General features: G+C 44.1%; 4 protein-coding genes across 4 annotated transcripts in view; 1 reads left to right on the top strand and 3 right to left on the bottom strand.

The window, feature by feature from the left end:
* The window catches only part of LOC306930743 (putative E3 ubiquitin-protein ligase makorin-1), a gene marked incomplete at both ends in the record, with an annotated part of 28,261 nt that extends 16,166 nt beyond the window's left edge, over positions 1-12,095 (bottom strand). The window contains one exon of the mRNA XM_079511838.1: positions 11,010-12,095. Coding sequence (XP_079367964.1) covers positions 11,010-12,095 — 1,086 coding nt within the window. The remainder of the gene's footprint in view (positions 1-11,009) is intronic.
* A 4,297-nt stretch (positions 12,096-16,392) lies between these two features.
* Positions 16,393-17,364, bottom strand: LOC306931120 (vacuolar protein sorting-associated protein VTA1 homolog; the record flags this gene model as incomplete). Its single annotated transcript, XM_079512325.1, has 1 exon — positions 16,393-17,364. The coding sequence occupies one exon, from the start codon at positions 17,362-17,364 to the stop codon at positions 16,393-16,395; it is 972 nt and encodes a 323-aa protein (XP_079368451.1).
* A 405-nt stretch (positions 17,365-17,769) lies between these two features.
* LOC306931228 (NADH dehydrogenase [ubiquinone] 1 alpha subcomplex subunit 13-like) lies at positions 17,770-18,204 on the top strand (the record flags this gene model as incomplete). Its single annotated transcript, XM_079512511.1, has 1 exon — positions 17,770-18,204. The coding sequence occupies one exon, from the start codon at positions 17,770-17,772 to the stop codon at positions 18,202-18,204; it is 435 nt and encodes a 144-aa protein (XP_079368637.1).
* A 2,343-nt stretch (positions 18,205-20,547) lies between these two features.
* On the bottom strand, positions 20,548-21,603 carry LOC306930742 (glyceraldehyde-3-phosphate dehydrogenase 2-like; the record flags this gene model as incomplete). Its single annotated transcript, XM_079511837.1, has 1 exon — positions 20,548-21,603. One exon carries the CDS (start codon positions 21,601-21,603, stop codon positions 20,548-20,550), a length of 1,056 nt encoding a protein of 351 aa, XP_079367963.1.
* Between the last annotated feature and the right edge of the window lie 597 nt (positions 21,604-22,200).

The raw sequence follows: 22,200 nt of genomic DNA, 5'->3' as shown, positions 1-22,200 counted from the left end.
TCACAGCCAACACTACACTGCTAGTCTGATCGATACGCTGTATGCTTAACTAAGTGCTTTACATACTGTCTGCAGGCTGATCAATCTGGACACACACATGCTGTTAGTACATAATATATGTGTGAGAGTGCCTGTGTGTGTGTGTGTGTGTGTGTGTGTGTGTGTGTGTGTGTGTGTGTGTGTGTGCGCGTGCCTGCCTGTGTGCACATTTGTATATGTGCAAGTGTGTATATGTGCTTGTGTGTCTAATGTGCAAGTGTGTGTGTCTGCGTGCAACGTTTTCTATGTGCAAGTGTGTGCAGCGCCTGCATGCAATGTGTGTCTATGTGCAAGTGTGTGTGCCTGCATGTGTGCAACACGTCTATGTGCATGCATCCAATTGTCACGTGTGTGTGCAAGTGTGTCTGTGTGGAAGTGTGTGTCTGCGTGCAACGTGTGCCTACGTGCAAGTGTGTGTCTGTGTGTCTATGTGCGTCAGCATCCTGCCCTTCATCCAATGAGACACTAGCAGAGAGCCTGAATGTTCTTCACAGCTGTGGCAGTTCAAACTAAGTTTTACTCATGCACACACACACACACACACACACACACACACACACACACACACACGCACAAATGCATGAACGCACGCATGCATGCACTCTCTCTCTCTCACACACACGCATGCACGCACACACGCACACACATGGTCAAGGACGTTTGAAGTGAACACATGTAGAAAAAAATCACCACTCTGGAAGATCAATCTCTGTCATGTAGCCTGAAACACTGACCCCAGATCAGCACGGGAGGTCTGTGTGTGTGTGTGTGTGTGTGTGTGTGTGTGTGTGTGTGTGTGTGTGTGTGTGTGTGTGTGTGTGTGTGTGTGTGTGTGTGTTTGTGTCAGGAATACAAGAGGGGAGCAGATAACATTAAAAGGACAGCAATAGACGACAGACAGACAGACAGACAGACAGACAGACAGACAGACAGACAGACAGACAGACAGACAGAAAGGTAGTGGTAGAAAGTAACTAAGTACATTTATTGTTGTCAAATTTGAGCACTTTTACTTTGGTACTGCAAGTACATTTTGATGCCAATACTTTTGTACTTTTACTCACAAGTCAAATTTTGAATACTGGACCCTCTTTTTATGTTGTGGTGTTTTACGTGGAGTCTTACGTAAGTAAAACAACATGAGTACTTCTCCCACTGCTGTTGATAGTTTAATGGTGACACCTGACATCTGATACAAGTTACAAACTGGCAGCCAACCTGTGTGTGTGTGCGTGTGTGCGTGTGTGCGTGTGTGCGTGCGTGCGTGCGTGCGTGCGTGCGTGCGTGCGTGCGTGCAAGTGTGTGTCACACTGAACTGTACATACTGAGTATCATGTTATCAAAAGCATGTATATTTCCAGCCTGTGGGTGTGGACTTGAGGATATTAATTTGCAACCGAATAAAAACAATTTATTTAATTGACAAGATAATAAAACAAATATCATGGTATTTCTTCTTCTTCTACTTCTTTTTTAAACCTTCCAATTTAGTCTGATCACTTAATCTGTATCCTGACTTGAGTTCTCTATCCTGATTTGATAAAATTGGTAACCTAACCTGATTTCCTATGTTTAATAAAGAGCTGGGGAGACATGGAGACTCCTGTTACTGAACACTCTATAGCAATGAGTACTATCACAATATGGTTAGCCATGCCAACAGTCCTACAGTCATGAGTCCGATATCGTACCAAAAACCCTACCCTAACCCTAACCGAACGTGGACGACACGGGTGATTTTTAACCCGCCACAGGTTAGTTTTATCCCGCCACACATGTCGGGAGCCACAGGTGATTTTTTAACCCGCAGCACGGTTGATTTTTAACTTGTCACACAGTCATTAGCACAGGACAAATGACTGTAGGACTCTTGGTATGTTGAACCAACGTATGCACCCCGACAAAGTATTCTTTAAGTTTGAGTCTGTGACGGTCATCAAATGGTGGTCCATGGCTCAAATGCTGAATAAATAATGGGCCTTGATATGAAAAGGTTTGAAAACGCATAATCTATGGTTTGGGACTGAAATTGTTTTAATGCAAATTGTGTTGGTATTTTCCCCTTGCACTTTGTTGTTGTTGTCTTGTACATTGCACATTTCTTGCCAGGTTCCAGTTACAAAATATACTATTTAATCTCCAAAGGGAATAATCAATAGCCAAAACAGTGTATAGACTAACATTATTAAAAAAAAGATTGATTGATTGATTGATTGATTGATTGATTGATTGACTGACTCTTTTCTTTCAATATCTCCAGGAATTGACCGAATGACATACAGTATACCAGGGCTGTTGATGAACACACTGTTTGCTGTTATTATGGGGGACTCTTAACTTGTGATGTTTGTGTTACAGCAGGACTGTGTCTCTAACCACCACTACCACCACTCCCTGTTCTGATGATCCTGTTACCTGCCACCGATCATCTTTCAGCTGGACTACAGCAGCAGCTCACTACCCCAGCCTGGGACCGTCTGACACATTTGGAGCGAGTTCACACACTTAAAAAACGAAATTATCATGCCACCAAAAAGTTGAATTTCCTACCAACATCCATAAAAGAGCACCTGTCTGTAATTTGCAACTGGACCTAGACAAGTCTTCTATAGCCAAAATAAATCAACCCCCCCCTCCACTGTTTTTGAGGGGTGCTAGCCCCTCCTATGTCCAGCTTTGAGGGTTTGAAAACACAAACATTGTTTTGCTGCCACCACCTATGACAACATTGAATGCCATTGACATCGAATGGCCATTTTCGATTGTTTGTGTAAACACTAACATTGAAGACAAAAGTGAGGACGCAAAATGTAATTGGCCAGAATGAGATGATACTTTTGCGTATGATGATAAGAGCGCCCCTCACTTCACACAGGTGTGATTTTTATTCTGTATACTTTTACTGCTCCTAGTATTGATGATGTCTATTGTATGTCTTTATGTCTTGACTTGATGAATTGAATACCCAGGACCACGATGGAAACTAGAAATGCACTCTGTCGAGGTGCCAACTTGTGCCTTGCGCACACATGTAGGCCATACATGGGAATACTGGACAACTCACCCCGGTGAGTTGTCTTCACTTTCTGAAATGGCGGGGTGAGTTGTCTGTACTTTCCGCTGGGGCGAGTTAGGCGAGTTGGTAAAGGGAAAAGACGGACAGCTCACCCAACAGTATTTGGACAACTAACTTTCTGACATGGCGGGGTGAGTTGTCTGTACTTTCCGCTGGGGTGAGTTAGGCGAGTTGGTAAAGGGAACAGACGGACAGCTCGGGTTAGGGTTAAGGCTTATGGCGGGGTAAGTTGTCTGTACTTTGGGTACCGGGTACCCATTACAATAATTCAATTTCGGTTCTAACTATCGGTTCCTATACAGACGTGCGCAATCACACGCTAATTATTTATTTATTTAACAGCAAAATCCGGTGAAACACTGTTGTAAGGAGTAGATTGTCTCTCTCTCTCACTCACAGCATTGAGGGGGACGTGGTGTGTGTGTGTGTGTGTGTGTGTGTGTGTGTGTGTGTGTGTGTGTGTGTGTGTGTGTGTGTGTGTGTGTGTGTGTGTGTGTGTGTGTGTGTGTGTGTGCGCGCGTGTGCGCGTGTGGCAGCGCTCCTCAGTCAGATAGGCTTTATTTTGTTATTGTCAAATGTGTTATACATATACATCTGAATAGCAAAGCAATATTGCACCCCCCCCCCCCCCCCCCCCCCCAACAACGATGATGTGCTTTCATCATAGTTATACATTAGCATGTGAGAAATTACAAGTGACCTTATATAACCAATCAGCCATCTTGAGTAAACAAATTAGGTGAGGTCCAGGTAATATTAACATATCTATGGCCAAGTTGCCAACACAGTTTTACACATTTCTTCAGAAGTTTATCACACACACACACACACACACACACACACACACACACACACACACACACACACACACACACACACACACACACACACACACAGAGAGAGAGAGAAATCAAGATAAATAGGATAAAGAATTGAGCATATACTTATACAAGGAAATGAGTGGAATCACTCAACTCTCACCCCGAGACAACTCACCCCGAAAGTGAAGACAACTCAATCCGAAAGTGAAGACAGCTCACCCCCGAAAGTGAAGACAGCTCACCCCCGAAAGTGAAGACATCTCACCGGGGTGAGATGTCTGGTGAGTTGTCCGGACTTTCGGGGTGAGATGTCCGGACAACTCACTTGAAGGTGGAAAAATCCCACCCGTGTGAACTGAGTGGTGTAAGGTCTTATATAGACTGAATAGCTGTGGTCTGACGCAATGTCTGACGTAATGAAATCACACCCGTGTGAACTGGGTGACCATAGCAACCATGCTCATTTTTTGGTACGAACAGACAGACAGACAGACACGTAAACTAACAAAGCCAGTTGTAGAAAAGGGTGAGTTGTCCTGTTACCATACATGGCCTACCTGTGACCCGTTATTGACACGTACCTTAGTTACGTCACCATCAACAGCCAATAAGGGACCACCATCAAGAATGGTGGTCCCTGATTGGCCGATGGGCAACACCAACATACCCAGCCGATTACCGCACTTGCGCGCTCTGCTTGCGCAAGTAAGCCCTCTGGGCTGTTATGTGTTATGTGTTATTGCGACCATAGGTCGCATTTACTATGAAAACCTGCATCTACCGTCCATCACCCACGCCTCGTGACATCACATCTCCATATATGGTCACTATTATTATTATTGTTAGTAGTAGTAGTAGTAGTAGTAGTAGTAGTAGTAGTAGAAGTAGTAGTAGTAAGTTGTTGTTGTCATATAGGTTTATTCAACAAAACATAATTAGGCTTACATGAACACTGCCGACATTATGGTAGGATTTTTGTTTGTTTGTTTTTTACTGTCTAAGGTCTCAACTCCAGCCAGCCTTATATCATCTTCAACACCTGATATTTCTCCACATCTTTTTCTCTGAAACACACACACACACACACACACACACACACACACACACACACACACACACACACACAATAAACTACCCCCCAGTGGTGTAAAGTAACTAATTAAACTAAGTAGGCTACTGTACTTTTACAATTTGTGAAATGGGACATTCTTTGTTGTTTGGTAGCTAACCTAGGCCCACCAAGTAGGCTACATTTGATTCCAGGCTACAAGTACATTTTTGAATTCCAGACTTGTACTTGTAAAAGAGCATCTCTCTACATTGCAGTATTGATACTTGCGTAACAAAAAATGTGAGTCTACTTTTTCCCACCACTGCACACACCAAACGCGTGTGTCGCTGTTTGTATTTTTATTTATTTTTTTAGTGTTGAATGCAAACGGCAGACCAGACATATAATAGGCGTAGCTCAACAACAACAACACCAAGTCAGTCCGATGACAATATATAACAACAACACAAGGTGACATGATACAAATTACGGTTATCATTAACTCACTGTCATTGCTTCCAGCGACGGTCAGCAGCAACGCGGCCAGCAGCCAGCTATAGGGGGACGAACCAACCTGCAACGGTGACAGACAGACAGCAGACCGGCCGGCCGGTACACAGGCAGCCGACAGCCCCGTCCTGTCGCGTGTACGCGGTGGTGGTGGTGGTGTTTACACTCCGTGCTGTGGTGCTGTGTGTGTGTGAGTGTGAGAGAGAGAGTGCACAGTGCACTGTGTGAGAGTGTGTCGTTACCGATTCCCTTCCTGCTCCTTCCGCATTGATCAGGTTGACGCAAGAAGAGGAGAGCTATAGGGGGGGCAAGGGTCGAACATAAAGCAGCAGCAGGTCTCCCAATTCCGAATCCCGGTCCATTCATTCATTCATTCATTCATTCATTCATCCCCTCACACCGAAATGACTTTAAGTGAATTTGACAGACAGACAGGGTCCTGAAACGGACAGCTCCTCTCCTTTTCCCAGCTCCCCTAGCGTTGACAGACAGACAGACAGATACAGGGGAAGGAAAGAGACACACGGAAGACACGCGCTTCACCCCCCCCCCCCCTCCCTCTCCCTCCCTCCCTCTCTCTCTCTCTCTCTCTCTCTCTCATCAACACGTGAAAGCCTGGTCGGTGTGGTTTATTATACTTGGTCGTACGATGGTATTGCGTGCTGAAAATAGCCCGACCCCTCTCTCTCTCTCTCTCTCTCTCGCACGCACGCTCACTCACTCACTCAAGAAGAAGTTAGTTTTTTAACTCTTTAATTACACTTTTGGTGTTTTAGCAACCCGTAATAACCTGTGCATATGTATATGCTAAGAATACAGAAACAAAAATGTTATGTATGATATTTACTTTTGTAGGCTACATATGGGAGAAATGCTTAAAGCAAACATAAAAAGTCCATAGACTTGGCTGCCACATATGGGTCATGTCTGACTGTAGGAGATAAAACCAGCAGTACTAGAGGTCCTGGTAGGATATAAAACCAGTATAGAGGTCCTGGTAGGAGATAAAACCAGTATAGAGGATCTAAAACCAGTATATAGGTCCTGGTAGGATAGGCAGAGCGCACAAGACATTTGGTGCTGATTGGTTCAGTTTTACGAGATTAGCCCTATAGGCCTATACACAAATGCACACGCGTGCGCACGCACACACACAAGACCCTCTTCTAGACCGAAGATCAAACAAACACAAAATGACAACAGATGAGTGAGTTAGAACGAAGGCAGTCAGGCAGGCAGGGAGAGAGTACACCAGGATGGAAACTGTTGAATTTCACATGAGCTCTTGCACCCTCCCGTTGAAGAAGTGGGGCATCACTTTCCACTCCACAGATCGTCGGGCAGAAACCTTGTATCTCCATATTTCAACATTTTCTTTTCCTACCAGTACCAGTGGTAGTGTTGGTTTCCTTTCTAGACGATCTACAAGCTCACAGTGGGTTAGCTTTTCGGTGAATTGAGTACAAAGGAGCCATAGCTTTCTCCGGCTTAAAATCCTCTTAGCAGACCTTGTAAACTGTACTTTCCTGTGCTTCTTTTTGCAAACTGCTAATTAAGTATTCAATCAATCAATTAAAAACATTGTAGATCACCATTTTCAGAATCTTTTTAAAAACATATACTGAAAGTGAAAGTGGTTGAGTCTGTCTTTGGATTGTATCTATATTCAACCAATGAAAAGTATTAACAAGAGGGTAACACTTTTCTTTAAGAGACAAATTCATACACGTAATTAAGGCTTAATTAGGCCTTAATTAAGGCTTAATTAAGGCTTGGGTGATGCATTAGTTATCATGAACTATCATTAAATCATCATTAATTCCATGTCTTCTTCAATCAATTAATGCTTAAGTAACCCATTACTTAACCATTACTTAACCTCCGTTAATCTATCAGTAGTTAAGCCTGTTACTTAATGTGCTGTGTTTGTAGATCTGTTATTATCGGTCAGTTCTAGGCCCAGGATGAGTGCTCATAGGCGGGTAGGATTAGTGAGTTGACTCGGTCTCCGAAACTGGTTCTAAAACTTCCGGGGGTCTCGCATGTTGGGCTGGCTCACCTGGGGGTCGCAGGAGGACCCCCAGGGGTCATTTTTCATCGCTTTTTCCATCGCTTTTTCCATCGCTTTTTCCATCGCTTTTTTTCGCTGTGTGATATATGATTTTTTATATGATTTTTATATGATGTTTTATATGATTTTTATATGATGTTTTATATGATTTTTTATATGCCCCAAACGGCATGAGATTGGCATAAATGTGGCATGTGTGTACATGGGAGGCTTGTAGGTATCCATGTAACCCATTTGCATTTACATTATATTGAAGTGACAGCTAAAGGGACCTTTTGGAAAATGTCTATGGCCATTTTCCCCTTCCCAAAATGTAGTCAAACCTTGAATCAATTATGTATTTACCCCCCTTCCCGACAAGGTGGTATGACAAGGTTGGTCCCATTGGATACCTGAGGTTGTCAAATGGTATTGTGGTGAAACTGTGCATGCATATTCCCACTAGGCTTGGGAAGAAATGCCACTTGACCGTTTTCAAATCAGCCTCATGGTGGCGCTACAACAGTCCAAGCCGCCACACACACACACACACACACACACACACACACACACACACACACACACACACACACACACACACACACACACACACACACACACACACACACTTATATTGCTCCTAAACATTTTGCCAAACATCACACACACACACACTCCTATCCTCCTGGTGGAGACCTGTGCCTGTGAAGGGCACTTTTTCTAGTTAACACTGAAATGAAAGTGACTTTACTTTGGAGGACAAGCATCTAGTAACTAACCCTTAACTAAACATTAAATAACTGGTAGTTATGGGGGTCCTCCTGCGACCCCCAGGTGAGCCAGCCCAACATGCGAGACCCCCGGAAGATTTAGAACCAGTTTCGGAGACCGAGTCAACTCACTAATCCTACCCGCCTATGAGCACTCATCCATGGGCATAGAACTGACCGATAATAACAGATCTACAAACACACCACATTAAGTAACAGTTAACAAAGTAATGGTTAAGTAATGGGTTACTTAAGCATTAATTGATTGAAGAAGTAATTAATGATAATGTAATGATAGTTCATGATAACGAATGCATCACCTAAGCCTTAATATAGGCTTAATTACGTGTATGAATTTGTCCCTTAAAGTAAAGTGTTACCAACAAGGGCTTGTGGTAATAACCACAAGCTGATATTTTATGTGACACAGGACAACTTAATAGGCCCACGTTTGAGGGGTGCAATGGGTTGCACCCCTTGAGGGGTGCAAGGGGTCCAATGCACGGCTTTCCGAACTTCCGTCATGTGGCAGCCAAGTCTATGGACTTTAATGTTTGTTTAGGGCAGTAAATAACAACTTAAGACATCATCTCACTGATGATTACATAAATACATCTTGTTGTGACCACAGGTCGCATTTACATAAAGGGCAAGGTCACTTCTCGCCCTCAGGCGTCTTACTGGGAATACATTTATTACATTCTTTCACAGACAAGACACCACCAACATGCCCCCCAAAATATGGGCAATTCTTCCAACTGTGCTTTGATTTCTATACAGTCCTGTCACTGGGAAGGCCACAGTCAGAGAGGATCCACCTTTTTGTTGAGTGATTTCTCCTTTATATTCAGCTATATATAGCTGAACACTTGGCCTGCTTTGGTACAAGTCTTCAGTGTAATCAATTCTGAAAGTCAGGCTTGGAATACCATCCGTAGATACAGTCTGTTTAGTTGTACAAAGCAATTAAAGCATATTCTGTAATATGCAAACATCATTTTCCAATCGGTTGGCTCTATTAACGCAGGTGGTTTATATAGTTCAACTGATGCGGAAGCAAGACCCTCCTCCCTATTGCTCCCGATGAGCAGCCTTCCTCCACCATCGGTGTGTGAATGTTTGTGTGAGCGGGTGAATGTGAAATCCATTATAAAGCGATTTGGATAAAAGCGTTATATAAATGAAATCCATTTACCATTATTTAATAATAGTGAAAATAGACAATCGACAAGCTCAGTGATGCACTGTGGAACTTGTAGATTTCACATTTTACTATGTGTAACATTTTTTGGTTTGTTTGTTGGTTGTTTTTTTGTTTTGTTTTTATATATATATATATGGATATTTGTATTAGAAGTTTTGTAATTTCTTTTGACGTACATGTACGTGCATGTATGTATGTATGTATGTGTATGTATGTATGTATGTATGTATGTATCTATGTATGTATGTATGTATGTATGTATGTACTGTATGTATGTATGTACAGTATGTACTATTTGTTAATTATTTTGACATTTTTGAGGGGTGCTAGCCCCTTAAAAATACACAGCTTTGTGTGTAGGTGTTTGTAGCACGGAATGTGATGATTTGATTGGCTGATGTATGATGATGTATGATGATAAGAGTGCCGGCCCTCACTTCACACAAGTGTGATTTCTTTAAGGAAATGCAAAAAAACTGTTTGGTTTGGTAAACACTTCTGTAGGGGGTCAGACCTGTGATCAGTCTGACCGCTACTGGCCCTGCCACACACACACACACACACGACGCACGCACGCACGCACGCACGCACGCACGCACGCACGCACGCTCAAAGGCACGTACACACACAATTCACATGACAATCATATGCTTTGCCCTGACTACCCCTTGTTCTGTTCTCTGAATAAACTGTTGAACTTCCGACTCCTGACCGAAGTTAATATGGTAGACAGTCAAACAGTTATTAGAGCCCTGTTGGCTTCATTTTATGAAGTTAAAGTTACATATTTAAAACAAATATAGAACACTATGATAGGATTACTATGTGAACAAAAATGTATGGACGTACTAGGATACTAGTGTTTACATGAAACATCCTGTATCATAAGTTACATTTCTCCACTGTTTCTCCAGGGATAGCACTAGAACAAGGGTTCTCAAAGTGGGGGCTGGGGACTCCAAGAGTTCCAAATGGACCCTTACATGCCTGTGACACACCCATGCCTGTAATACACCCCCGAGTTAGAGGCATGTAAGAGTACAAATGGAGGGTAGAAATGTAACCAAATCCATTTGGTTCACATTTGTACACTTAATGGTTATGGGGGGCTCTTGAAATTATGAGGTTTGAGAATCACTGTACGAGAAAATGGTCTCTAGAAGAGTATCTTGTCCGTCTGTGACTGTGCGTCTGGAACGAATCTCACAAACCGCTGGACCGATCGGAGCCAAATCCCTTATGCACATACTGCAGGTCTCACACGTTTTATACCTTTTGAAAATTTTAACTTTCATTTTTAATAATGACATTCAATGTAGATCTGAACTGAAAGACATACGTCTTGAGATCCACATGACTGGAGCTTTCAAAACTTGCAGCCCAACATCATTAATTTATTCTGATTCATGTCACGACAACATCGCAAGACTGCGCAGACAAAAACAAAAGGAAAAACAGTAAACACGTGAACGCCACAGATATCATTACGATGTCTATATACAACATCTCGTTGTCGGAGGAGGAGTCTGTGCTCTCCTGAGCGGGGGCGGGACGTTCACTTTGAGCTGTTTGCCTTAAGCTCCGTATGCATTCCGCCAGTCTCAGGCTGGACTGCTCTTCCTCCTGGCTACCATCCGGGAAGGCGTGCTTATAGAAACAATTTGAGCCAAACAGGCAATTTCCCCGGCCCTCGTCAAAATACAGACATGGTTTAGTCCCCATGTCGTCCTTGTACTTCTGGATGAGCTTCTCCTTGTCTCCCTTGTCCTCGACCCAGTACTCGCTCGGAATGACAAAGTTGGACGTGACTCGACACCTGTAGCAGGACTTGATGACGTTACTCTTGAACTGCTTGGCACTCCTCCACTTGCGGATACACCGGACACAGTAGCAGTGGCTGCAGTTGGAAAGGATTCCGAAGCGGCGCTCGCTGGGATTGGCCTTCTCGAACACCACCTCCATGCACAGGCCGCACGTCATGTCCTTGCTGCGCTGGATGGCGAAGGAGATCTCCATGTCCTTCTCATGGGCCTCAATGCAAGCCTTGGTGTGCTTCGCACGCTGGGTGTTGTCCATGGGGTGGAGCACCTGCAGGTCACACATGTCACACACGTCAAAGTGGAGGTACGCGCAACTGCGCCCGTAGTCGCACTTGCCCAGCGCAGCGGCGCGCGGGCACAGCTGGTTCCTCCGTTCTTTGTCATTCGCGGTCTGGTCCTTCTCAAAAGCGTCAAAGAGGGGGACAGGCCTCTTCGCCTTCGCAGGCTCGTCCCGTGTACTGTAGGGCTGCCCCGGCACAAACTCTGTGGCATGAGGACACAGCATTGTGGGAAAGCCCTTCCTCAATTCTCTGCCATTCACAGTCTGAGATTGAGGGTTAGCATCATCTCTACATGGATGGGGCTGCTCCTGGACAGACCGAGACGCAGGGCTGCTGCTCATCTTTGTAGGCGGGCCAATAGCTAGCGAGTCTCCTGCTGCCTTGTGAGCATCACCTAGCGGCTCACAGGACTTATCATCCTGAGGCAGGTAGTTGAGTACGAGTCTGGTCCTGACCTCATTCTCCGGGGTCATGACAGATGCAGAACGGCTGAAGTAATAGGAGCTTAAGCATCAACACGCTTCACAAGCAGCAATGTACCAGAGCTCCTTGAAACTAGGTTTTATCTTCGCAGCACTGACGTCAGAGTTGTTCCAGCTTTGTGATTGGCTGGCAGACATGGCCAAGGATTCTAATGTGGAGTACACCTTCCCAGCAAGCCAAATTACATCATGACGTCATGATGACGTCCAGATCCCAGCCCATATCTTCACCAGTTGAAATAATATAGGCCTAGCTTATTCTGGGCCAGATCTGACTAGTTATGATAATGACTTTTGATCTGGCCTCGATCGGAGTCTCTCTGATTCATCCAGGACGTCCGTCTTATAGTGGGCAGATTGGCAGAATTTATGTTGATTGAAATCAGGTGATATTCTGGGCCAGATCTGACTAGTCTTGGCGTCACTTGATCTGGCCCCAATCGAGACGTCACTAATTTGTCCAGGTCCTGACCGTGCTTGCTGGGTTATTTACCTCACTTGTATTTAGGTTCTTTGTGACGTAGCTCTGGACTGTCTATATGAGTCTGTGTTTGCGTGTGCCTGAGCGTCCCAGCAAAAGGAGTTATTATAGCATCGCAATCTGTTTAACCACTCTTTGGTTATTGAAAGATCACACCCGTGTGAAGTGAGGGGCGCTCTCATACAACATCTCATTCCGGCCATTCACATCCTATATGTACAGCTTTTAATGTTTGTGTTCTCAAAACTGGCCATTCTTTGTCAATGGCATTTAATGTTTGTGTTAGGACAAAGTTTGTGTTTACACGCACACTAATAGCTGGACATAGGAAAAATAGCAGATCTACAAGCCCGTAGTTCAGTGCCGCATGAGGTTGTAGATCTGTTATTTTTTTTAAAGATTTGTGCAAATCTTTGAATACTGTATAATACTTTTTTACATATTATACATATACATATTTAACTCAAATCTATGCTTCTGGGGGTCCCTGGAACAAAACATTTTAAGACGGGGGGTCAGAGGTCAAATACACATAGTTTTAGGGGTCCTTGACACAATCAGACACAGACAGTCGGACTCGGGTCTTAATGGGTTAAGGAAGGCTCATAATGGTTAGGCTGAGGGTTATTATTTGGCTACAGGCCTGAGTAGGATAATAGTATGATAATAATATGATAAGAAAAAATTAAATAAATGAATACAAATCACATCCGTTCATCATACATCATCTCATTCTGGCCAATCACAATTTACATCCTCACTCCTCCTTGTCATCAATGTTTGTGTTTACACTGGCTAGATATGCACAAACACTCAAAAATAGTATAGATAGGAAACGGTAGCAAAACAATGCTTGTGTTTACACAAACCTTCAAAGCTGGACATAGGCTAGGGCCCCTCAAGAATATTAATACAACAAATAATAAAAGAGCACAGGTCTAGCTTGCCAAAAATAAACAAGTATTGCATGTCTTTATATGTCCAAGACCAAGACACATGCAATTGAGGTCCACAATCGCTTCAGGGATGTTATACTTTTAGCATCATTGTATAACTGTGCCTCTGTACTTTATGCAAACTGTTAAAGTATTCGTTGCAATCAATCAAAAACACCAAAACCACTGCTGCCACAGAAAACAACAATAGTCCTTTAAACAGTATTTATCATTTAACAACCTTAGCTGTTTGTTTGCAAGTGCTTGATGCCCAATATTGGCAAGGTCAGAAAAAAACCCTCTCTTTGGCTCCTTCTACTGGTCACGAGTGAGGATTACAGGGGGATCAGTTCAGAGATATGATATACTGCAGGGGGGGCGTCAATTTTGTATTTTTTGCATTTTTACAACTTGCATCCCTATTCTGGGGGATCATCCCTCTCTTAGTTAAAGACACCCTTTTTGCAAAAAAATATATGTTAATGACGTTTAGAAGATTTAGAACACTTTCCTGGGGGTCTTTATGTGTGTAATATGTGGTTTTAGATATTTTAGATTTTAGCAGTGAGCCCAGTGTCTCTGATGTCATGGACACTGGGCTCACTTCTTTCCTGGACTACAATTCCCATAATGCTTTAGTGCACTGTTCCTCCTTGTGGATAGGGGGAGGGCTGTCTTACTGAGACAACATGTAGTCCAGGAAGTAAGTGAGCCCAGTGTCCATGACATCAGAGACACTGGGCTCACTGCTAAAATCTAAAACCACATATTACACACTAGAGACCTGCAGATGGCGGATTTAGCCGCGGTTGCCGCGGGTAACCGCGGCTGTTGCGGTTAATATAAATAGGATGATATAATTAATGCGGTTGTATAACGGGTGAGTTATGCCCTCATATATTTCCATTGTGGTGTCCCAAGCCAGTAGAGACCTGCAGATGGCGGATTTAGCCGCGGTTGCCGTGGGTGATCTCAGTTGGCGGATGGTGCGGTTAATACAAAAAGGATGATGCGGTTGTATAGCGGGCAGACAAAATACTCCATCCGCAGGTCTCTATTACACACATAAAGACTAAATCTTCTAAACGTTATTAACATGTATTTTTTGCAAACAGGGTGAAGTTCCCCTTTAAGGTGGTCCTTGGCCTGCAAAACACTGAGGACGGATCATTAACTAAATGTTAATGTGGGCTGCTGATCTGGGTCCAGGGGAAACAAGGATGGGTTCCAGATGTGGAGTATAAGGACAGGGAGATGGTCATCCTTTTCCTCATCTCGTCCATCCGTCTTCTTTTCTCTGCCGTCATTCCCTGCTGGCTTCTCCTGCAGGTTCTCACCTCCTCTGTCCTTCCTTCGTATAAACGCTGTCAAACCATTGCAATTGGTCAGCATCCATGTGATTCACTTCCAGTGGTGGAAAATGTACTCACATTTATTGCGTAGGTAAAAGTATGTATCAATACTGCAATGTAGAAATACCCATTGATTGAATACTTTTTTAGCAATTTAATAATTGAAATTCTTTATTGGGAATAATAATAATTCTTTTTTTTTGCAATTTGCAGAATAAAGCACAAGAAAGTACAGTTCAATACAAGGTCTGTTAAGAGGATTTAAACCCAAGAAAGCCTGCTTGTTTCCATTGGGGTATTTGGTACTCAATTCTAAAATAGCAGATCTTCAAGCTTGCGCATTGTGAGCTTGTAGTTCTTCTATTTTCAAATGGTCAAAATGTAGGGCTGAAGTGGTTAATGTATGTTTTGTAATAATAATTTAAACATACAAAGTAACTAGTAATTGAACCTATGTGGGATGAAAACTACAATGTATTTGCCTTTCAGATGTAGTGAAGAGGTAAAAAGTATTGAAAATTGGAAATACTCCAGTAAAGTAAAAATACTTCAGAATTGTACTTAAGTACAGTACTTGAGTAAACATACTAGAGTTACTTTACACCACTGTGTGTTGGAGTGTTCAGGTTGTGCATGCACTTGGGGGAAATGTCAGCCGATCGTTGTCTCTCACTTCGTCTGAAGCCGGCCTTGTGACAGAGAACCCCACCTTCTATATTATCCTGTGATCATGACTTTCAAAACTCTCCTTCAAAGTTGGGATGGCCCCGGTTACAGATAATTCTTATGGCGAGTTCACACTGGCAGCTACAGAGCCCCCCTGCAACGATCCGGGTGGGGCCCTTTCACCACAGTGTAGCTAGCCTATAACATCAGGGAAGACTTACCATCTTCTCAGCGATTTGGAAAATAGGCCATTCAGCATTGCTCTGCCGTAAATCCAGATGTAAATATTGAAGCACATGGACCTCCCACTCCCACAGACAATGCACCAGCAATGATGTCCCTCCACGGGCTGATTTCAAATGTAAAATTGCAGAGTTTGGCTATAGCTTTGGGCGAGTGAGGCCCCCCTGCTGTAGGCCCCGCGGGGCGTCGCTTGCGGAGCCTGCTGTAAAACAATATTCGCCTCCCGTACGCCAGTGCATAGATACTAGGCTACCATTATTTTTCAATGAAAGCCAGCGACATGTATATAGTAGCCTACATCCAACGTTTGTGGACGCTACAAAAACTACAACGGCTACAAAATTGCAAAAAAGTTGAGCTGGTTTCAGATACAGAGCTACAAATATGCTGTGTAGCGTTTTATCCTTTGCATTGTGCCAGTGTGGACACGCAGCATTAGGGTGCAGTCACACCATCAAGTATGTGGCCTGATGTAGGCCTATACTAAACTGAGAATCACTGATAAGAGTGATCATGCTGGGGGTGGCGGTTTGAGAGAACTCTATAACCACCCTATAAAGGCATATAGGGAGGGATGGATGTATGGTAGAGAAGGAAGAGAAAAGAGGGGTTCATTCTTTCCCTGTGGTAAGGAGTTGCAGGGCCTTCTGTAGGTTCTGAATGGCAGTGGGGACATCCTCATACTGCAGAGCACTGCCAGCGTACCTACAGTACTTCTGGGCCAGAGTGAAGTCCTCTGGCCTGAGATGCACATGGCCCCCTGGGTTGATGCTGAGCAGCGCAGAGTTGACAGGGGGCACAGATCTGGGGAACACCGGTTGGAAGGACCCTCCCGTTGTGGCTGGATGCAGCTCAGCAGGAGTGCTGGCTGGCACGTGTGCCCCGGATGGTGGGAGGTGGATGTTGTTGTAATTGCTCTGATTGGGCCCGACCGCCCCCGGGCCGGAACCCGAACCCACGCTGAAGCCACTTCCAAGGACTGGGCCCTGGTTGCCCTGGGGATACGGAGGAGCAGATTCTGACATGAAGCCACCTCCAAATGGTGCTGAAAAACCTCCACCCTCAGCGCCATACAACTCATCTGCCTCCTCATCCTGCTCCATGTCGACGGGCCCGGACTGCGGCGTTTCTCCGCTCTTCAGACAGTTGTGGATGTATGTGGACTTCCAGCGCGCGTACTTCCTGTGTTGGACGTTCTCGTCCGACAGCTCCCCAAACACCGTGAGGACATCTATTAGCAGGCTGGCGGTGTAGAAGGACTTGACCATGTTCTTGTGGAAGTTCCCTGAGCGGTCTTCATTGTCGGCATAGAGGAACAACTTCAATGCGTAGTTCTCGATGTGGGCGTTCCCCACCACCTCCTGACTGATGGAGTCATTGTCACCCAGCTCGTTCTTCATGGACTCGAGCTGGTCCATGAGTTTGGCCAGGAACTTTCCGCATTCTGGTGAGTTACTGTCCTTCATACCTGCTTGCATCGCATACAGACGACAGTAGTAGGACACGACTGGATCCCTTTTTTCATGCTCCTGTGCGGTTCGCAGATAGTGTTGAATGCCTTTGAGCTGGGGCGGTAAGGCCATGTTTTGCTAGTCACACCCTAGAAAATGAGATCTATATGTATTTATGAAGCCAGGAATAAATGCAGCATTATAAGCTTGCATGAGTGCATGCAGGTCTGTCCCTCATTTATATTGACATCCTGGACTCTCCCAAGCTGATTGATTGAAACACTTGCCCATATTTGGAGGTCCCCAAACTCTCCCAATCTGATTGATTGAAACACCTGCCCATTATCCATATATGGAGTTCCACAAACTCTCAAGATGCACGCGTCATCAACGTGATGTCGTAAATATGCAAAACATTAGAGTGAATGTACTTACGTGCACTAGCGCAAAATAAATTGACGAGACACTGTTCTTGACACCATAAAAACCAAGTGACTTCAGACGTGTGTTTTGAAGGAGAGAGGAGGCTGGGAAAGAATGGCAGTGTCCAAGGTGAAGCAGGACATGCCTCCTCTGGGAGGGTACTCCCCTATCGATTATAAGAGGAACCTGCCCAAACGAGGACTTTCTGGCTACAGCATGTTTGGCGTCGGAATCGGGCTGATGCTGTTCGGCTACTGGAGGCTGTTCAGCTGGAACAGAGAGAGGAGGCGGCTGCACATCGAGGATCTGGAGGCCAGGATAGCTCTGATGCCCTTGCTGCAGGCGGAACACGACCGGCGCACGCTGCGGATGCTGCGGGAGAACCTCGAGGAAGAGGCCATCATTATGAAGGACATCCCGGGTTGGAAGGTCGGGGAGAGCGTCTTCACCACGGACCGCTGGGTGCCCCCCCTCTCACAGGAGCTGTACAACCTCAGACCCCGCGAGGAGCTTTTGCACGAGCGCTTCGGGTTCCGCTGGTATGTGTAGAAGTGTCTATAGAATCTATAGACGTTATGAATGAAAAAATAATAATACGGGACCATTTAGTTCCATTTGTACACTCAGTTACAGAACCGTAAGAGTCCATTTGGAGCCTTGGTGATCCCTGAACCTGACAGTGCTCCAGTGCAGTGATGTGATCTCCATATATGGGCATGAAAGGTACAAGGACTGACTGATAGTGGGTGGTATTAAACTAATTTAAAAAATCGCACCCGTGTGAAATGAGGGGCGCCCTTGTCATCGCACATCCATTTATGTTAGCGGACATTTGACATCGCTATAAGGTACATAAGGTGGTCCCTTATTGGCCAAGCGCTCCCACCAACATGTGATTGGTTAGCCGATTTGCTTGTTTACATGACGTAAGTTTTCCCTTCAATGTCAATGGCGTTTAATGTTTTGATGTTTAATTTTCGTCATATTTAGCGGAATTATCAGCTCTTATCATACATCATCATGTATCATCTCATACTGGCCAATCAGAATGCCTGTTGCCTGTTTTGCTCGTTTACCTATGACGTACATTTTCCCTTCAATGTCAATGGCGGGGGGGGGGGGAGTCTCTTCAAAACCGTGTGACTTCCATTGGAGATGAATTGAAGCTGTCTCATCACCCCCTTTCACCCCAGGACAATCGTGAGACAATTGTCTTGTGTGGGTCCTCAGGCCAAATAAAGAAAAACAAATCACACCCGTGTGAAGTGAGGGGCGATCTTATCATTGTACAATCATCATAATGTATACTATGACATCATCAGACACTATGTCATAAAATTGTCCATTCACTGCCAATGGGAAGGTAATGTTTGTGTAGGACAGTTTGTGTACACTAAAATCTGAACATAAAACATACATTACAAGGTACTGTATTTACCCCCTCCACCCAAATTAAGCCTATACCTCAAACAAAGTAGCCTACATCAACCAATCAATCAAGAAACTCAAGGTTTTTATCTCAATATTTAGACTATCATCAATAAATTGGTTGGCCTCACGCATTAGATTATGCCTCTTGGACACTGATCATTTCATGATTACTAAATAAATACATAAATAAATTCATAAATAAAAATTGTAAAAACATAAAAAATAAAAAAGTCAACATTTTATTATTTGGCTTCACCTGTTGGATATCACTAGTTACATAATTGTTAAAAAATGAATTGTGAATCATACATTAGGCCTATTGGATAATATTTGCGATGGTGGAGAATGTTGCACAAAACATAATTATGGCCAGTTTGGTCATTCAAGGGTTTCTTGAAAGTAAACTACAGTTTAGCTGAACATTTTGTATCAGATTCTTCCAGATCATCAATGCGTTAAGCATTTTGCAAGCTGGAAGTCTTTAAGGAGCTGATGGTCAAATCTAGTTCTTACAATTTACAATTTAGCTGACGCTTAATCCAGAGCTATTTACAATAAGCAAGGGAAACACGAGGTAATACATCAAATGCATATAAATAGAAATCTAGGATCATAGGTAAACAAAGTACCTGTTCTCAGTCTATAAACATTATAATATCAAGAAAAATAAATGATCTGTAGATTCTGTACATAGTACAGGCATCTGTCTAATTTCCTAAAGCGTGTCCATATTTGCGCTCAACATTAATTTTCGATTCACTGGGAGCTTTGCAAATGGGAGCTGCTTGTGGTGTCTTTGCTTAATCCAAGACTATATTTTCAAATGATTACCTTTCTAAAAAACTAAAGTTTAGACAAAAAATACTCACAGTGTTATCACAGTGCTGAAAGTTATGAGACCGTCAGACCGTCCCAATCACACCTCGGAAGAGTCCCCTCCCTAATTGACCCATCTAGATCAGGATATCTTTGTGGAAGGACTTTGGAACTGCGAATCAGCACTCCCGAAAGCTAGGCCTTCCTCCATGCAGTCTCTACAATTCCTCCTATTTCTCTTTACACCAGAGATCTCGTCACAGGAAATAGCCAACCAGCTTGTAGATTGGTGCCTATCAGCGGGTGGGGGGTTGTTGAATGAACGAGTAGGACGGCGGTGCTGTATGTCCTCCTGGTGGGGACTCCTCAGTGGCAGGTGAGACAGTAGGGACAAAAATGTGTGGGGATGGTTAATTGGCACAACGAAGGAAATCGGATCGGTTACTCTATTTGGGAAAAAAGGAAAGATAAAACAAGAATAAAATCTTGTTGCATGAATCTTTATTGTTAGTAAAAGAGCTAGTTTTGCCTACAATACAACATCTCATCACAACTTGAATAATGCAAAGCGCAGACAAGTAGAAACAAAAGGCTCGTGAGACAGAAACTCTTGAAGCAGAGATCTGCATGGGAGTCACGCTGTGACTAGGCCTCGGTTGGTTTTGTTTTTTTAGATTTTTCTTTCATGACATACTCCTTTCTGTGCATGAAGATCATCAGGTCCACCACACGTTGGGTGTAGCCATACTCATTGTCGTACCAGGAAATGAGTTTGACAAATTTGTCATTGAGGACCAGGCCAGCTGCAGCATCAAAGATGCAGGAGTGGGTGTTACCGAGGAAGTCAGATGACACCACAAGGTCCTCGGTGTATCCCATTATACCATGCATAGGACCTTGTGCAGCGTCCCTCACTGCGTCCTTGATCTCTTCGTAGGAGGTGGGACGAGACAGGCGGCACGTCAGGTCCACAACGGACACATCAGCCACGGGAACCCGTAGCGATATGCCTGTCAACTTATCGTTGAGTTCAGGGATGACTTTCCCTATGGCCTTGGCGGCTCCAGTAGTAGAAGGGATGATGTTCTGAAGGGCACCTCGTCCGTCACGCCACGCCTTGTTACTGACTCCATCCACTGTCTTCTGGGTGCCTGTGTATGCATGTATGGTGGTCATCATGGCCTCTTCAATGCCAAAGTTGTCATTGATAATCTTAGCCAGGGGAGCCAGGCAGTTGGTGGTGCAGGAGGAAGTGCTGACAATTCTGTTATGGGAGGGGCTGTATTTGTCTTCGTTCACTCCCATAACAAACATGGGGGCGTCGATGGAGGGGGCAGTGATTATAACGCGCTTAGCTCCGCTCGCGAGGTGAATAGAGGCCTTCTCCAAAGTGAGGAGGTCTCCAGAGGCCTCGACAATGAACCTAGCTCCGGACTCAGTCCAAGGGATTTCTGATGGCTTCTTACACTGATATACAAAGATGGTTTGGTCGTTGACGAAGAGCTTATTACCCTTGTAGGCGACCTTGCCCTTGAAACGTCCATGGATTGAGTCATACTTCAACATGTAGACCATGTACTGTATGTCAATGATGGGGTGATTGATTGCAACAACTTTGATACCTTTTTTGAGGCAAGCCCTCAAAACTAGACGACCAATACGACCATAGCCATTGATTCCAACAAGGAGTTCAGTTGCCATTCTCAACTTGGTGGGTGGGCCTTGATCTATTATATAAGGTTGAGAATTTCTGTTAAAAAGCGATTAACCTCTCTAAATACACCTCAGGGCAAGTAATCTGTGTCAGACACCCGGTACCTCCCTTTTTATCCTGCTGGTTATCGTTATCTAGGAATATGCCTTGGCCATGGCGTAACACAGATGTAGCACAAACCGGTGACCAAATATGGATTGCCACAGAAATTATGCCACAGCAACAAAGAGAAAACAGAATGTTACACTGCAAATACTACTAATACAACAAATAATGTATGTGTGCTCACCAGAGGGGATAACCCCACAGTCCTGCAAGCAGCCCTGGCTAAAAGCTATACCTGTACCTGTCCCAAATGCTACTTTAAAATCATACACAGCACAATTACCACTGGGGTTGATGATCAGATCACGTGATCGGAAATCGGGGCCAATCGCATAATTATTTTCGAAATTGGATCGTGAGCAATAAAATGTGATCGGGACATCCCTTGTATCAATATCATATCCATATATTATAGATATTAGATTGCATATTGTCTGTGATTTTGGATATTGTAGCATATATAAGTGCTCTATAAAAAT

This window comes from Electrona antarctica, assembly GCF_951216825.1.
Source record: "Electrona antarctica genome assembly, chromosome: 10".
Classification (NCBI taxonomy): Eukaryota; Metazoa; Chordata; class Actinopteri; order Myctophiformes; family Myctophidae; genus Electrona; species Electrona antarctica.
The sequence above is the reverse complement of the archived record's forward strand: the minus strand, read 5'-3'. Positions and strand labels throughout refer to the sequence as shown.